The 17977-nt window shown below is 33.8% G+C and overlaps 1 protein-coding gene across 2 annotated transcripts; it reads left to right on the top strand.

The window, feature by feature from the left end:
- On the top strand, positions 1-7393 carry LOC137806953 (lysine--tRNA ligase, cytoplasmic). Of its 2 annotated transcripts, XM_068607354.1 has the most exons (17): positions 1-318; positions 407-482; positions 646-714; positions 807-972; positions 1064-1157; positions 1740-1825; positions 2278-2399; positions 2508-2567; positions 3829-3954; positions 4038-4320; positions 4418-4517; positions 4609-4765; positions 5284-5427; positions 5506-5574; positions 5676-5819; positions 5894-5977; positions 7165-7393. In XM_068607354.1, exons 1-16 carry the CDS (start codon positions 263-265, stop codon positions 5930-5932), a joined length of 1791 nt encoding a protein of 596 aa, XP_068463455.1. In that variant the 5' UTR covers positions 1-262; the 3' UTR covers positions 5933-5977; positions 7165-7393. The 2 variants fall into 2 exon arrangements, 1 of the variants encoding a protein (XP_068463455.1); XR_016519654.1 differs by having other exon boundaries at positions 160-318; positions 5676-5977.
- The last annotated feature ends 10584 nt before the right edge of the window (positions 7394-17977 follow it).

Genomic DNA, 17977 nt, shown 5'->3' with positions numbered 1-17977 from the left:
GTTCCATTTAAAAAACATGAAAAGTTAATTTCAGAAATTAGAGGATAAAATTGAATATGAATAAAAGGATAAAAGATTAAATTTTCAATCTAAAATTTATAAAATGTAATTAACCCATACGAGGTACAGTTAAGTTACCTAAGTAAAAAAAAAAGTAATAATAGTAATAAATAATAGACGGCACCTTCCAAGGCAGTCTCTCAAAAACCCTAGTTCTTCTAACAGTATCATCCAAACCCTCTCTTTCACTCTTTCTCCACTAATGGAAGCCCCTTCCGAGGCGGTGCCTGCCGGCACGGGGGAAACCATAAGCAAGAAGTCAGTGCGCCAATCCCTTTTTTCTCAATGCGAAATTCAATTCGTAACAACTGTACCTCAATTGAATTGATTTTTTTTGTTTGCGCAGTGCTCTGAAACGGGAACTGAAGAACAAACAGAGAGAAGAAGAAAGGAAGCGCAAGGAGGAGGAGAAGGCCAAAAAGGTACAAGGGAGACCTTTTTTTTATACGAATTTTACTTTTTGTATGATTCAGTAAGATTTTGCGTTATTCCACTCTTTGTTTATGTTTTTGCCTATTGATTTGGATTTATTGTCAAAATGTGAGTTTTACTTATGATATAATTAATTTATATGATTTTCTGTAGGCAGCTGAAACGCAGAAGGCAAAGGATAACAAATCTGCACCAGCTGATGACGAGGATATGGACCCAACAGTATAACTCCAATTTTGCCACTGCAGTGGAATATTTTATGGGTTACATTATCTATTTATTCATTTTGTAATTTTGGGGTGATTTCATTGCAGCAATATCTTGAAAATAGGCTGAAGTATCTTTCAGCTCTAAAAACAGATGGGAAGAACCCATATCCTCACAAGTTCAATGTCACTCTGTCTATTGAGGAATACATAAATAAATATGGAGGTTTAAGCGATGGGAAGCACGCCGAGGATGAATTTGAGTCTTTGGCTGGTACTCAGCATTTCTGTGTTGATAGTTTGTGGTTTTCTGGTTGTTGCTTCTGTTGGTGTTTGTTGATTCTAATTATCCTTCTGCACCTCAGGTCGAATCATGCACAAACGCACCTCTGGTTCTAAGCTTGTCTTTTATGACCTGCATGGCGGCAGCTTCAAGGTCCAGGTTATGGCTGATGCGAGGTACCCAAACTTGCTGTACTGCACTATGTGCATGTCTATGGTTGTACAATTATGAGACGTGCACATTTAGTGATGCTGTTTTACCAGTTTTATGGCATGGGTGGACATTTTTCTTATAATGATCAAGCTAGAGGAATAATCTAAAATAAAATGCTTGCTATGTAATATAATCTAAAATAATATCTCATGGAAGTCCAGTCATGCAATTAATTTACACTCTTTAGATTAATTTGCTTTATCCTTTTAGATCTTCTATTATAGTTTTATTAGACAAATACTATTGATTTTGCATAATGTTATTTATTCCATGGTTAAGTTAATGGTAGTGGTAGTTAGTAATTCAAATATTGAAAATGTAACTTGAAGAGATTACATTATAATGTGGCATATTCTATGGTACGCCTTGTTATTTTGTATTTGATTTTGATGTAATTATTTGTATTTTCAATTTATGAAAAAAACTTAGTAATTTTTTCTCTCATAATGGTGCCTTTTTCTCATTGTTGAATTTATATATTCTTTTCTTTTATCCTGTTTGATTTTAGTTGGACGGATGAAATAACTGATATCTCTTCAATGCAGTAAATCAAACTTGGATGAGGCTGAATTCTCCAAATTCCACTCTAATGTGAAGCGTGGTGACATAGTTGGTGTCACGGGTTTTCCAGGTTTGTGGTGCTATGAAGTTTCATACCATCATTTTTACTCTGTTTCATGCATGCAAAGTCTGTCTCCAATTCTGTAATCTTGAGAACTCTACATCCAATTTTGGCATTTGAGAATAAGTTTTGCTTTTTAAAGAATTAATCAAGTTTATATAAATAGGATAAAAGTATGTTACAAATTCTGTTTTGATTATTTCAATATTATTACTGATTTCTGCCTCAAGACTAGGAAAGTTGTGTCACATTGTGAGCAACTGGGAAGCATTTTAAGACCAGAAGTTAGTCTTTTAAAATGTAAATGTTATTTAGTTACATAAATTAAAACCATATTTGTTATACTCCCGTGCTTTTAATTCATAGCAGAGGGCTAAATCCTGCTAATCAGATACATTTTACCATTCTGATTCTCCATCGTTAGAATGCGTTCTACAGTTTTCCTATGTTTAATTATCCAGGCAAAAGTAAGAAGGGTGAGCTTAGTATTTTCCCCAACAATTTTGTGGTGCTGTCTCATTGTTTGCATATGATGCCAAGGCAAAAGTCTGCTGCTGCTGCTGTTGATAAGGCAAATTTGAAGGTCAGTATGTATGTAATATATACGTATCATGTATGTATATTTATTTTTAATTTTTTTATGCTGTTTGATGATCTTATGCCATGATGCTGATACTTTAATTATTTGCAGAAAAGTCCATGGGTACCTGGAAATACTAGGAACCCTGAAACATATATTTTGAAGGATCAGGTATAATTGGCATGAAATGTGTACTGTTATTGATATATCATTGTTTTTAGTATTTCAAATTGATTTGTATATGCACTCATGTTGGAACCGACATTGGGACAGTGGTAACAGTGTGGATGCGCTTTTGTTATTGAGAAAATACTGAAATGTGATATGCCTCACAGGTTATGGTTAAGGATATAAAATTACATGCAATAAATGGATGTTTGTCATTATTATTCTCTCTCTTTTATGTTTTCTTTTTGAAATGTATAGTTATTACTGTTAGGTATTTTGTTTTGTGTTTCTTTGATTCTTTTGATAAATGAGCTTTTTAATTTTTTGTTCCATTTCTCCTTTTTGTGATACTCTTCACGAATTAACTTGATTACAACTGCAATGACCTCAGTGGCTTAGGGTTTAGGGTTTAGATTGGTTTTCTTTATATATGTGGTAGCTTTTTATTTTTCATTTCTTGTTGAATTAAGGGAGATTTTTAATGTTATCTAAACCTTTTCCTTTTTCATATGGTTTGAATTAATTTCAAATTGAAATCAAACCAATATTTCTTAAATTTTTCATCAGTGAGGGTAAAGTAAAATAAATCGAGGCAACCTTGGCCATTAAGTATATGAATGGTTCAGATTCTTTAACACTATTATATTTTTTTATTAAAAATAAATTATGATCGTATCTCCCTAGTTTCATTGAAAGTTGACTCACCTTGTCTTTTTATATTTATTACTAAATTGGTGACTGGATCTTTGTAGGAGATTTATCTCTTATGACTTAAACTTGTGAATGTGGCCGAGGGTGATGTAGCTCTACCAAATACAGGCAAAAGCAAAGGGATTTTATTCATGAACCTCACAGCATTCCATATTGCATTAAAGAAATGATTTTTAGAAGGGGGTCTAAGATTCCTTGTATTTGTGAGGGAGGATAATTATTTTCTAGTTTAGGATTTTTAATAAAATTTAATAATGTGTAATAATCTTAACCATTCTCATCTATTCAACTTATGATTGCCAGAATCTTGCATTGTTTTCTTTTAATGTTTGAGTAACTATATTTTCTGCGTGCTATGATAAACATGTCTTGATTACTGTCGTTTTGCAGAAACTGAACTGAATTAATTGCAAAAAATGAACTGAATTAATGCAGAAACTGAGCTGAACTGCACAAAATTTCCCTTGAACTATCTCCTATTTTGTTTCATCTTTCTGTCAATATCCATGTACAGGAAACATTACGTTTTATTGAATTAATTGTTGCTTTTTAGGAAACTAGATACAGGCAGCGCCATTTGGATTTAATGCTTAATCCGGAGGTTCGAGATATATTTAAGACCAGGTCTAAAATCATTTGTTACATTAAGAAGTTCCTTAACGACCTTGATTTCTTGGAGGTATGTTCCGTGTCTGAGTATTCTGATTCTGGACCTTTGGTTTCCTTACCTCCATTTTCACCTACTTTTTGAACCATTTGCAGGTTGAAACCCCTATGATGAACATGATTGCTGGTGGAGCTGCAGCCCGTCCATTTGTAACACATCACAATGAACTTAACATGAGGTTATTCATGAGGATTGCCCCAGAACTATATCTTAAGGAGTTAGTTGTTGGTGGACTGGATCGTGTTTATGAAATTGGTAAACAATTTAGGAATGAAGGTATAGATTTGACTCATAATCCTGAGTTTACTACCTGTGAGTTCTATATGGCTTACCAGGACTACAATGACTTAATGGATATAACAGAGAAAATGTTGAGTGGTAAGAATTAAATGGTGTTTTGTCATGTATTTTTTTATTCTCGTTAGTATATCTTATCATCAAGTCACCTGCTTAATCTCATGATGCGAAAAAACAGGTATGGTTAAGGAACTTACCAAAGGCAGCTATAAAATCAAGTATCATGCAAATGGTGTTGATAAGGAACCCATTGAAATTGACTTTACTCCACCTTATAGGTGCGCAGTGTACATTATCTGGTGACTTTATACTGTTTTTTTATAATGTTGATATTTTTATATTATTAATTTGCATTTTTAATTGTTACAGAAAGATTGATATGATTGAAGGATTAGAGCAGATAGCAGGACTAAGTATTCCTAAAGACTTGTCAAGTAACGAAGCTAATCAGTATTTGATGGATGTATGCTTGAAGTTTGAGATTAAATGTCCTCCCCCAGAGACAACTGCTCGTTTGTTGGATAAAGTAATCTGCTTTCTTGTTTTCTCTTTTTTAATGTCTTTTATCAAAAATATGATTTACTTTCCTTTTTTTTCTCTGAATGGTCCTGCTTTTCAGTGATACTTTGCCATATTGTGTTGCTGGTCTGATAAGACCAGGACAATCGATCAGATGTTGGACGCACAAACATTACTTTAGAGTGTTTTGGTTGTGAAAATGAAATATACATGAAGGGTAGAGTAGGGGATAGAGCTAGTCTATAGGCATTCTGGTCTTTGTAAGACAATAGCTAGCCAACCTTAATAGAACTATAATTTCCAGTTAGAGCTCTAACATTTAGTGAAGCTTGGGTACAATTCTATTTGACTAATACTTTTTCAGTTTATATTTTACCTCTACTTGTTACGTAACTATAGACATAATTTCAGTTTTATATTTGCACAATTCTAATTATTGCATTTTATTCATGACTTTTATTCCTTATTTTGAGCTTCTTATGAATTATCTTCAGGAAATGTAATTATATTATTTTCATATTGCAGCTTGTGGGTCACTTTTTGGAAGAAACTTGTGTAAATCCTACATTCATCATTAACCATCCCGAGATAATGAGTCCTTTAGCCAAGTGGCACAGATCAAAACCAGGCCTGACCGAACGTTTTGAATTGTTTATTAATAAACATGAAGTAAGATCATGAGAGTTGACTATTATTTATTTAAAAATAATTTGGAATCATGCATCTGACCACTGTTAGTATATTCAGCTTTGCAATGCGTATACCGAATTAAATGACCCTGTAGTACAACGACAGAGATTTTCTGAACAACTCAAGGTAATGAAATGTGTTACAATGGTAATATGTGCTATACTGTAGTTGTGAGGCTTTTCTTAATAAACTTATGGGTAGTAACTGTTGTCTGTTGTACATTTCAGGATCGGCAATCTGGTGATGATGAAGCAATGGCCTTGGATGAAACATTTTGTACGGCTCTGGAATATGGTTTGCCACCTACTGGTGGTTGGGGCTTGGGCATTGATCGGTTGACCATGTTACTGACAGATTCACAGAATATTAAGGTTTCTACTCTTTCTCTATCTGCATGCTATTTTGTTTCACAATTTCTTACTATGTTCTGTCTTCTTGGTGACAGGAGGTTCTTCTCTTCCCTGCGATGAAACCTCAAGACTGAACCTTGGACCAAATGTGTTTAAATTAGTGAAATCATCATACACAGGTATGTTCTGCCTTAATGTGACTGATAATTTGTGTGTGAAACATGTTGCAGCCTTTTAAATACCAAGTATTTCCAAGAAAAGTGCAAGCACGGCACTAGATAATTTGTTAATCGTTGTTATTGATTTTGAGTATACAACCCCAATAACGATAGCAGTTTAGTGGACCGTGGAACAGCTGCTACATAATGATGGCAGATAGAAATCATATAAATTCCCAATACAGGCATAATAAAAGTGCTCAGAAGTACTAAAAAGCTTCAGATCTTCATCATCACTACCCAGAAGTCGTACCTTGTTGACTCAATCATCATTAACACGAGGTTTAATTAAACAATTTGAAAAATAAAACGGGCTGGGTCTCGGGTGGGGAAGACTACAACTAGGTGCTAACTGACTCTGAAACAGATGATGACCTACCTCTTATGCACCAGATTCAGCTATAGAATGGGGTGGGCATGGTTAGAAAATGGGTGGGCAACAGAGTAGGCTGGCTGCTCCATGAACTAAAAAAAATCAAGTCACCCTTTTTTTTATTTTGGAAACAGGCAAGCGCCTGTTCTGTGTGTAATTTTGGAAAAAAAAAACAATAAAAGTGTTTCTGATTGTTTGCGAAGGGTGGGTTTAAGGGACAGGGATGGACTATTAAAGTCTGCGTTTTTTTAACGTGCGGTCTGGCACGAAGTTGGGCCACTAAATCTGAGAAATAGTTTCCTTGTAGCATGTGCATTAGGTCATAAAAAACAAAGAATTCAAACAATGGAACCAGATGTGTTTTTGTGTGGGCAAAGTGAAAATTTTACTAGCTCGAGTGAGCATAAAACCGAATTTTAATTGAAGAAGAAAGTTTAAACAGATTTCAATCTCCAAAGATGCACTACCTATTAATCATACTATATTTTGGCTACCGTGGCCCTAACACTATTTGTATTGGCAGCAGTCTATGCGCTCTTTGTTCACAGTGTACTGCCATTTGCCGCAATGGATAACCGTACATATTTTTAATGAAAAGGACATGCTTAGAAGTGATATTATTTGATTCAAATATCCACTAAGAATTTTCAGGGGTTAATTCCTATCTAGTATAAATGGCAATGCTTCCTCTCGATGATTAGCGTTGCTGTATGAATTTTCAGTTATGTTACTGTTGGTAATAATTATGACTTTTTTGGCTCTTTATCTCTTTCAGGAACTTGAAAATGCAAGATGATTAATATGGGATCTCAGTTTTGATTTTCGTATTTTATTAGTAGACTTTTGATGAACTGGTCATGCATAATTTCTCAGTTGATTTATATTTTATCTTTTGGTGGTTGGATCGAGTGTGATGTCATATACCATCTTGATTTATTACCCATTTAAGATTTGAGACAATTTTTTAGTACATTTCTAGTTAAGCCAATATTGCTTCTGCTCAATGGGTGTTTTGGTTGAAAAGTTAAAGATAAATACGTTAACTCTCGTGATCACGTTCTTGGTTAGCCAATATTTTTATTTCCTGCATAAATCTGCGGGTTGGTAAAATGCTCCTTTTATTTGAAATTGAGGGTCTTTAATAAAGATAAAAAGTAAAAATTATAAATGGATTTCCTTAAATAACAATGTGTTACGAAATATTTTGTTGCTCTCAACTTGACCAACTTCTCCCTCTCCTATAAACATTGGGGCATTTACAAAGAATTTTAATCAACAATATAAACAAGTCCACCTATATCTTTTTCACGTGTTACTTAATCTTGTTTTCCAAGCAATCACTTCACTTTAAAGATAATCTCTCTTTTCTATTTCCCACCTCTTAATTTGAACTATATTACTTTACCAAAGAAATATTTTCCAATGCTTTATTCCTTTTTCTTCCTCTCCTAAGTCTTTTCTTTTTTGCTTTTTCACCACATCTCGTCAAAGGTAGCACAGTGTGCGTTGGCACCGAAAATTATTCTGAGAGTGAAGCTAAAGGAACGATCTAGTGCAAACTAAAATTGCTCTTTTGAAATTGAGAGGGAACTGAAAAAATATAATCTCGTCACACGTTATTATATACATACTTAAACACGGAGACGTGTATGAAAAAGATGCAAAAAAAGTGTCATAATGGTGTTATGTATTTCCTAAACCAACTTAAAATATGCGTACTCATTTCGAGAAGGGATGAAGAGATCCCTCGCTGAATGCATAGAAGAAATAAAGCTGGAGCCAAAATAATTAATTGCAAATACGAAAAATTATATATTTTTTTAGTAAAGATTAAATTAATTAAAGGAAATACTTGAGGGGTGTTTCAATCCTTTTACAATTGTTAAAACAAAGCACAAGAAAACAATAAAAAACATTTCAACAAACTGAAAAAACTTATAAGAACCAATGCTGATTAGAGGAGTAACTCTGCATTTTCCAGCACTATAGAAAAAACAAAATAAAACATAACATGCAACAAATCCGCATATTTTCAGCACAATATACTTTAAATCGTTTTCCTCACATATTCACTCTCAAAACCATTCCCAAAAAGATCTATAGCGATGGTAAAAAAATCCTTCAAAGCTGCTAAGACAATCTGCATTGCTTTCACTTGCACTAGCATAAACTATTTTGCTGCAAAAGGTATCTCAATCTACACTCATTCTATACTTGTCAGGAATAGCTTTACTTTGCTTTTGCCTTGTTGCTTCCATCCTAAATTGCAGATTTCACAGTCTTTCTGTTCTCTTATACACCATCTTTGATCTTTATCCGCTACATCTTTTTTCGACCAAATGATATTTGTTTTTCACAACCGTGCCACCATCACAAGAAGCTCTAACACGCCCAATGATGCTACACCACAACCTACACATAGAACAAAAACCTTCCACGTCTCTTAGCCAGCACAGGAAAATGGAAAATAAACACTTGGAATGCATAAAAACATAGTAACGTTTGAGTTAAAACATAGAGACAAATAGCATACATTATAGCATACATAGAGACAAATATAAACGAGTAAATTTATTTAGTTGTCATGTTAATGCAAATTAAGGGAGACAACAACCAGTTAGAAAAAGAGAAAATGACCTTCCTTACTTTATGTTTCATCCAAGCCCAAGACTGGACTTAAGCCAAGGAAAAAATTTCCCCTGCATCAAACTTTTCTTGATTAAAACTAAACCTATTTCTATGCTTCCAAATACTCCATGTCACCGAGAGCCAAAGACTTTTCAATAAACTATTACCCTCATTATTGAAACAGGAACAAGAGAACTGTTCAAAATGATTAATCAAAACATTCTGGTTCACTGAACTAATACCGAGCCAACTGTTGCACAAATTCCAAACTTCATTTGACACATGTGTGAAGTTGTCTCCTTTTCCCTCTCACATAGGCACACAGTAACTCCCCTTTTGAAAAAATTATGTTTGGTTGCTATCTTATTTGAAAAATCCCTCCAAACTAGGAATTGTGCCGAGGGAGTAACCTTTAAGCTCCACAACACAAAATGATTTAGATATACTCCCTACATCATGATTAGCTAACTTTGCATATACAGACTTTACTGAGAAGCTATAAGATGGGGGATCGCTCCATAACCATTTATCTTCCTTATCTGAATGTAAAGATGATTGTGATATACAAACCAAAAACCTTTTAGAATATAGGCTTTTCCCATTCGAACCAATCCCTTCCCAACTGAAAGCCCAATTCCAACCTTCCCTAGACCAACTTCTAAATCTATCAATTGGTTATCTTTGATCAGAGAGTTATTATAGATTCTAGGGTACTTCTCTTTGAGCTGAGAATTGTGTAACCACTCGTCTTCCCAAAATTTAAATTTTGACCTAGACCCCACTTGCCAAACCACATTTGAGTGAAACCAATTAGTTCCTTGATCGGAGTTACATACCTTACATAAATCAGTCCACCATCTAGATTTGTACTTATTCTAGTATAGTGCTATTAGATTTACCCTCCTCCACGATCCGTAGTTTAATTCCAGAACATCCTTCCAAAGGCCAACCTTAGGGGACACATCATTCTCCATTTCCATTTCACCAAAAGTGCCTTATTAAACAAATCTATACTTCTAATGCCAAAGGCCACCCTCCGCTTTCGGTTTACATATGTTTTCCCAAATAATCCAAGCATTTTTGTTTCCTTCTGTCCCCCACCCCCACAAAAAACTTCTATGTGACTTTGTGATTTCCTTTCAAACACCAACCGATGCTTTCAAAAAGGATAGGTAGAATAGAGGTTTTGCATTAATGACGAATTTTATAAGACACACTCATCCCGCAAAAGATAGATTTCTTCCTTTCCACACAAATATCTTCTTTATGATCTTTGATAATACGAGCTCCCAAAATGAGCATCTAGATGGATTACCTCATATTGATAGACCTAAGTAAGTGAAGGGTAATTCCATTAAGCTGGAGTGAAGAATATCTGAATACATTCTTACCAAAGGTCCATAAACACCGACTGCACCAATTTTACTTTTGTGAAAGTTTACTCTAAGGCCATAACTTAATTCAAAACATCTAGCATAGCCTTAATAGTCCTTATATTTTGCACGTTGGATTCACAGACAAAAAGAGTGTCGTCAGCGAACTGGAGTAAATCCATGTTTACATTATTGTTCCCGACTTTTATACCTTAAAGCAGGTTCTTACTCTTTGCTTGATGTACTAACCCAGACAAACTTTGAGCCACAATTAAAAACAAGAAAGGTGCAATCGGGTCCCCCTGCTTAGGGCCTCTAGAAGGTTTGAATTCTTTTGTTGGGCTACCATTAACCAGTACAGAGATGGTAGCAGATTCAAGGCATGCTCTAATCCATTGTATCCATTTTTTCACAAAACCCTAATATGCCCAACATGTAGAACAAGAACTTCCAGTTTACCGAATCATATGCCTTTGAAAGGCCAACGTAACAATCACCCCACTCTTTATTTTTCTTTTCAATTTGTCCACTACCTCATTCACAACAAGGACACTGTCTAATAATCCTCTATTTGCTAAAAAAGCTAATTGTGACCCATCAACCACCTTCTCCATAACTTTCTTAATCCTTATTGAGAGCACTTTATCCAAAGTTTTGTATAAACAACCTACAAGTGAGATGCGTCTATACTCTTCTAAGGATTGAGGATTCTCAGATTTTGGGATCAATGTGATGAATGAAGCATTACACCCCTTTTGGATCATCCCTTCATTGTGGAAAGTTTTTACAGCTTCGAACACATCATTCTTTAAAATTTCCCAATGTTTCTTAATAAAGATGAAAGAAACTCCATCAGGGCCCGACCTCTTGTTGCATTTTCATTCCCAAATAACTTCCTTAATTTCAATATCCTCAAAAGGTGCAGTCAATAACATATTATCTTGGGGAGAAATTGTTTTGAAAGTGACATTATCCAACCTAACACCAACACTCTCAACAACTGACATCTTATTTTTGAAGAATTCTTTGACAATGTCCTTCACGAGGTTAGGTTCTTCCACTCAAGTATCTAGATTGTGACTATGCACTCCTTTAATCTCATTTTTCATCATTCTCCACCTAATAGATGCATGGAAGTATTTGGAGTTGGAGTCTCCCTGTTTGAACCACAATGCCCTTGACTTTCTCATATTTATAACATGTAATTGGCTCAAGAGCTTCCTTCGTTCCCTGATCTTGTTCTCTAAAAGGTTATCAACATCATCCAACTGGTATAACACCTGTATTTTATTTAATAGATATAGCTTGAGCCTATCCCTATACCCCAAAACCTCTTTGTTCTAAACCTTCAAACTTGAAAACCAATTTATAAAATGACTTGTAGTGATTTTGAAAACAAATAAGTTTTGATTATGTTCCTTATAAATGTTTTCTTCAATTTTTACAAGTATTTCAGCAGTAGGTCATTTCATCATACATGCATTTACACAAGTGATTGCTAACATTATATATAAACTTAAAATGAACTATGAACAATATGAGAAATTGTTGATAAGAAAACTCAAATATTTCTTCTCTGGCTTGTTTAACATTGGATGAAATACCTACATATTTTATATCTTAACAATTAGATTATGCGTATATATTCATTCTATTTCTTATGTACATATTTAGATTTTGCTAGCTAGTTTTCTTGATTTTTGTATCTTCAAATTTCATAGTCTCTTACTCTTTTGTATTCCTTACTCTGACATCATATTCTTGGTTGTGTTTTCTGTGAGATTGGATATAATAAATTGTGTATATTGATGTTTTTTTTGGACCGAGCTCAAGTAAGTTCCACTCTTAACATATTTTTAATGTGATAAATGTTTATCGTTATGAATATGTTAGAGACTGTAAACTTTGACTAATACTATATTTGATAGTTGTGTAAACTGGTTGAGTTTGAAGGTGTTCAATCCTTAATAAAAGTATTAAGATAAATAAATTTTGATTCATTATAGTTAGCATTGTGTTATGGTGCCGAAATTTGGACAAAATATTATAAAAGAATATTTTACCAATTGTTTTAGATGTATGTAAAGAGTTGAATTTTAGTGATCCATCGATAAGAAATCTCGAGTCGTGAATTTAAAACTAATTTGTTTCAGAAGGTCCAATAATAATTAAAACAAAAAAAAATTATGTTGCATACGAATTTATTTTAGCAACAAGTTTTATTAGTAATAAAACAATTAAAGAGAACTAAATAAGTGAAATGAGTTATGAAAATAATTAGAATAAGCTAATTTAACTAATTATAGGAAATCGCGAAAGCTTTGTTATATGTGTTGGTTATTAATTCAGATTTTATTACCCTTAAATTATTTACTGTTATTATTGTATTAATTGTCAGTTTACAGGGCTGTTAGAATTCCTATTTTATAGCTTCTAGTATTTGTTAATTTTATTATATATATTATTTAAGTAAATCAAAATGAATGAATCAATTTAGCAATTTAGCGCAATTTAGCAATTTGGTGCAATTACGTTCAATCAGTTTCTACAACCTTTTGCCTTCCATTATTTACTTCAATTAGTTTCTACAACTGGTATCAAGAGCCAGTCTGCTATCATGAACTCTACCCAATTATCAGTCCCTATCCTTGATGGAAAAAATTACAGTTGGTGGTGTGTGCAGATAAGAGTTTTGTTTGATTATCATGAGTTATGGGATGTCGTTGAGAGTGGAGTGTATGCATTAACTGATAATGCAACTGAGGCGCAACGAGTAGCACATCGTACCAGAAGAAGAAGGACAAGAAGACTTTGTATCTCATCCATCAAGGGATGAATGACAAGACGTTTGAGCAAATAGAAGGAGCAACAACTACAAGTGAGACTTAAATCATTTTGTCAACCAATTATACAGGTGATGACAAGATAAAAAAGGTGCGTCTTCAAACCCTAAGACGCCAATATGAACTTTTGCAGATGGAAACCACAAAGACTATTGATGTCTATATAAATAAAGTTCTTGCCTTGACAAGTCAGATGAAGACCAATGGTGAAACACATTTGGAGCAGGCAAAGGTGGAGAAGATTTTGAGGTCTTTAACTCCCAGATTTGAACATGTTGTTGCCGCAATTGAAGAGGCTAATGACATTTCAACAATGAAAGTAAGGTTATTGTTCGGTTCCCTACGAACACATGAGCAACGGATGAATGAGAATAAGATTGAAAAGTCAATTGAACATGCTTTACAAGCACAAGCCTCAATTGGCAGCTCCTATCATAAACACGGTAGTTCACGAGGCAATGGACGGGGACGTGGTGGTAGCTATTCCAGCAAAGGTCATGGTGGCCAAAATCATGGAGGCGCTGAGCAAAACAACTCTGGTTCCAATCACAATCCAAGTTCAAATAACTCTTGGCGCGGAGAACGTGGTCGTGGAGGACGAGGAGACATTTATAACAAATGTGGAGTCTTATAACTGCCGTAAACACGACCATTATGCAAATGAGTGTAGATCAAAAGGTGATAATCATGCTGCCAATTGTGCTCAAGAAGATAGTAATCACGAACAAGATGAAGAGGATCATGCAGTACTAGAGGCAACCACATCAAATGAAACTCCAAACAATCAGACTTGGTATTTGGATACAGGTTGCACGAATCGTATGTGTGGTTAGAAGGAGTTATTTGTAGATTTGGATGACTCATTTCGCAAAAAAGTAAAATTCAGTGATGACAGGTTCGTTCCAGTGACTGGAAAAGGGCGAATTCTTATCACATTGAAGAATGGTGATCATAGGTACATCTATGATGTTTTCTATGTACCTGATATGAAAAGTAATTTGTTGAGTATGAGACAGTTGGCCGAAAAGGGTTACATGATGCACATAGTTGAAAATTAATTCTCAACTTTTGATAAAAAAAGGTAGTTTGATTCTTAAAACCTTTTTTTTATCAAAAAGTCGTATGTTTCCAGTAGATTTTCATATGGGTGATTTCAAGTGCTTGAATGCAATAGTGAATAATGAATCGTGGTTGTGGCATTTACACTTTGGGCACTTAAATTTTCTGAGTTTGGAAAATCTCTCCAAACGAAATTTAATGAATGGTTTACCCCATATTCATCACCCTGATCAATTGTGAGACTTGCATTTTTGGAAAGAATCACAAGATACTATTTGTTAAGGAGCTTTGGCGTGCAAAATTTCCTTTGAAACTTGTTCATACAGATGTTTGTGGCCCGATGAACATATCATCAATTTGATGTAATAAGTATTTTTCAACCTTTATTGATGATTTTTCAAGGAAACTTTGAATTTATCTATTGAAAAGCAAGGATGAGGTATTCCACTACTTTAAAATATTTAAAACATTTGTTGAAAGACAGAATGACAGACTAATTAAGATGGTGCGTAGTGATGGAGGGGGTGAGTACAACTCTAATGAGTTCAAGAGGCATTGTGAAGAACTTGGGTTGCAACATAACATAATATGTCCTTACACACCTCAACACAACGGAGTTGCTGAGAGAAAGAATAGAACAATCATGAACATGGCGAGAAGCATACTTAAAGCGAAAGGTATGCCAAATTATTTTTGGGTTGAGGCCGTAACTTGTGCGGTATATTTGATAAACAGATGACCCACTAAGAGTGTTCCTAACACAACTCCGATTGAGGCATGAAGCGGATTCAAACCCAATGTGCAGCACTTGAAGGTATTTGGGTCAATTACTTATGCTCATATCCCCAAGGCAGCGATATCGAAGTTGGATGACAAGATAGTGAAAACCATTTTCATTAGATATAAGCATGGAGGATACAAATTGTATAATCCAATGACAAAGAAGGTGATTGTTAGTCGTGATGTTACATTTTTCGAAGATGAGGAATGACAATGGAATGCAGCAGCTTAAATGGATTGGAAAAAACGATATATTTACGTTTTGACCGATGATGTGGAAGATGGAGTCATTCTTGAAGCACCTGTAATTCCACCTAAAACTGTAATTCAACCTGAAGTTGCAGCTCCAATTGCAACTATGATGGAGCGACCAATCAGGCAACAACGACAACCTGTACACCTTCAAGATTGCGAAGTAAATCTTGATGACGAAGTTGATGACAATGGAGATTTGGTTCACTTTGCTTTTCTTGCAGATTTAGAACCTGTTACTTGCATATGCCATTCAACACCCCAAATGGCAAGAGACTATGAATGACAAATTGATGGCGATTGAGAAAAACAATACATGGCAGCTCACTGATCTTCCAAAAGGACACAAAGTAATTGATGTGAAGTGGGTGTACAAGATTAAAGTGAAAGCAAATGGTGAGACTGATAGATACAAGGCAAGGTTGGTTGCAAAGGAATTCGAGCAAAGAAAAGGCTATGATTACGTAGAAATATTTTCTCCTGTAGCTTGAATGGAAACAGTGAGATTAATCATTGCTTTAGTTGCACAAAGGCAATGAAAAATTCACCAAATGGACGTCAAGTTTGTGTTTCTAAACGACCCACTTGATGAAGAGGTTTCATACAATCTGGCAAAGAGGAGAAGGTGTACAAACTAATTAAGGCTTTATATGGTCTTAAACAGGCACCAAGAACTTGGAACAAAAGGATTGATTCATTTCTTCATGCCACTAGATTAAAAAAATGTGCATCAGATCATGGTCTTTATGTAAAGATTAATGATTTTGGAGATTTGCTAATTTTATGTCTTTGTGTTGATGATTTGATTTTTACAGGAAGTAATTTCAAAATGATTGGTGACTAAGCATATGATGATGATGAAGGAATTTGAGATGAATGATGTTGACAATGTCTGCAATTAATCTTGCAAAGAATCCGGTTTTTAATCAAATAAGTAAACACATTGATATTCGATATCACTTCCTGCAAGACCAAGTTGGGAAGAACATGATCAAATTGGAATACTGCAGATCAGAAGATCAGATTGCAGATATTCTCACTAAGCCATTGAAGATCGATTCTTTCATCAAGTTAAGAGATCTGTTGGTTGGTCATGAAGGTTGTTCCAAATCAGAATTAAGGGAGGATGTTGGTTATTAATTCAGATTTTATTAGCCTTAAATGTTGGTTATTAATTCAAATTATATTATCCTATAATTATTTATCGTTATTATTGCATTAATTGTCAGTTTACAAGGATGTTAGTATTCCTATTTTATAACTTCCAATATTTATAATTTTATTATATATATTATTGAAGTAAATCAAAATGAATGAATCATTTTAGCAGTTTAACAATTTTGTGCAATTACGTTCGATCAATTGTTTTTCATTAGTTTCTACAATATGCACTACGGGAGTCCAAAGTCATGGTTTGTCTATTTCTTAATGAGTTTCTGAAATCACATATTTGTCCTTGAAGCTTGGCCATGCAAAAATTAAACTATTATTTGCCAGTTTTCTTAAATTATGATATTTGTAAAAGTGGGTGAATTCTCTAAAAACGTGCTATATACGTTGTTTGATGGGGTGTGAACTCTCTAAATATTATATGTGATCTGCAAAATATTTATCTATTATGATTATTGAGGGAAGCAACAAAGTCCACGGGTAGTTAACTTTTAGCAAAAACACGAGGACATTGTTGTTTATTTATTGCATTTACAATGGTTATGTTGTCAAATTTGGGTACCACACTCTCACGGATTACTAAGACGCACTATATTCTACTTCCAAAAAAAATTGAATCAATCAATTTTTATTTAACTTAAAATACTTTTCTTAATATAATGTGAGCTTTTTATTGATCAAATTTTAAAATTATAAATATTCAGTGACCTATCTCATTTTAAGAATAAACTTATAAAAGACAATCAACGAATGAACCTTGGATTTTTTAAGTGTGTATAATAACTTGTAGACTTGTACAATGTTAATCAAACTATTTTTGTATTGTTAATGTTTGTTATTTAATGTATTCATTTTAGTTAAGATGTAAGAATAGAATTTATTGATATTAGTAAAATTTTGTCTAGAATTGGATTAGTTTTCATTTTAGTTAGTTATTATTTTAGAGACGTTATAGTAAGTCTAGTGAAAATTCTCTCCAAAAGTTTCTCAAACACATAAATGAGTAAGGATATAAGTACATTTAATTAGTAAGTAAATATAAAATATTAAATAAATATATTTTGATACCTTTAGTATAATTTCACGTTGCTTAGAATGGAAATTAAGAACATTTTATATACTATTTCACCTTTCAACAAACTAAATGTTTTCTAAAAAAAATCGTGAGACTTCCAAGCAGAAAAATAAAGAATACTTTACTAACTGCTACATAATAATTATAACTATATTTTATTCTTGCTTCCTGGATCAATCTCCTGGCTAAGATAACGAATCTCTCCTTCACACTGTTCCTTTCGTACCACTCCTGATTTCCACTCATTCGGGTTTTGAGATTCGTGAATCACGTTATGGAAGTATGGTTCACTGATCCATATAAATTATAATTGACTTTAGCTTTATCCTTTTCTCTCTGCAGTCATAAATAAGATTTGCTTGATTTCATCACCATAGTACCCTTAAAAAGATATTTTGATTAGGTTAT

The sequence above is a fragment of the Phaseolus vulgaris genome, chromosome 3 (genome assembly GCF_051622355.1).
Source record: "Phaseolus vulgaris cultivar YP4 chromosome 3, ASM5162235v1, whole genome shotgun sequence".
Taxonomy (NCBI): domain Eukaryota; kingdom Viridiplantae; phylum Streptophyta; class Magnoliopsida; order Fabales; family Fabaceae; genus Phaseolus; species Phaseolus vulgaris.
The sequence above is the reverse complement of the archived record's forward strand: the minus strand, read 5'-3'. Positions and strand labels throughout refer to the sequence as shown.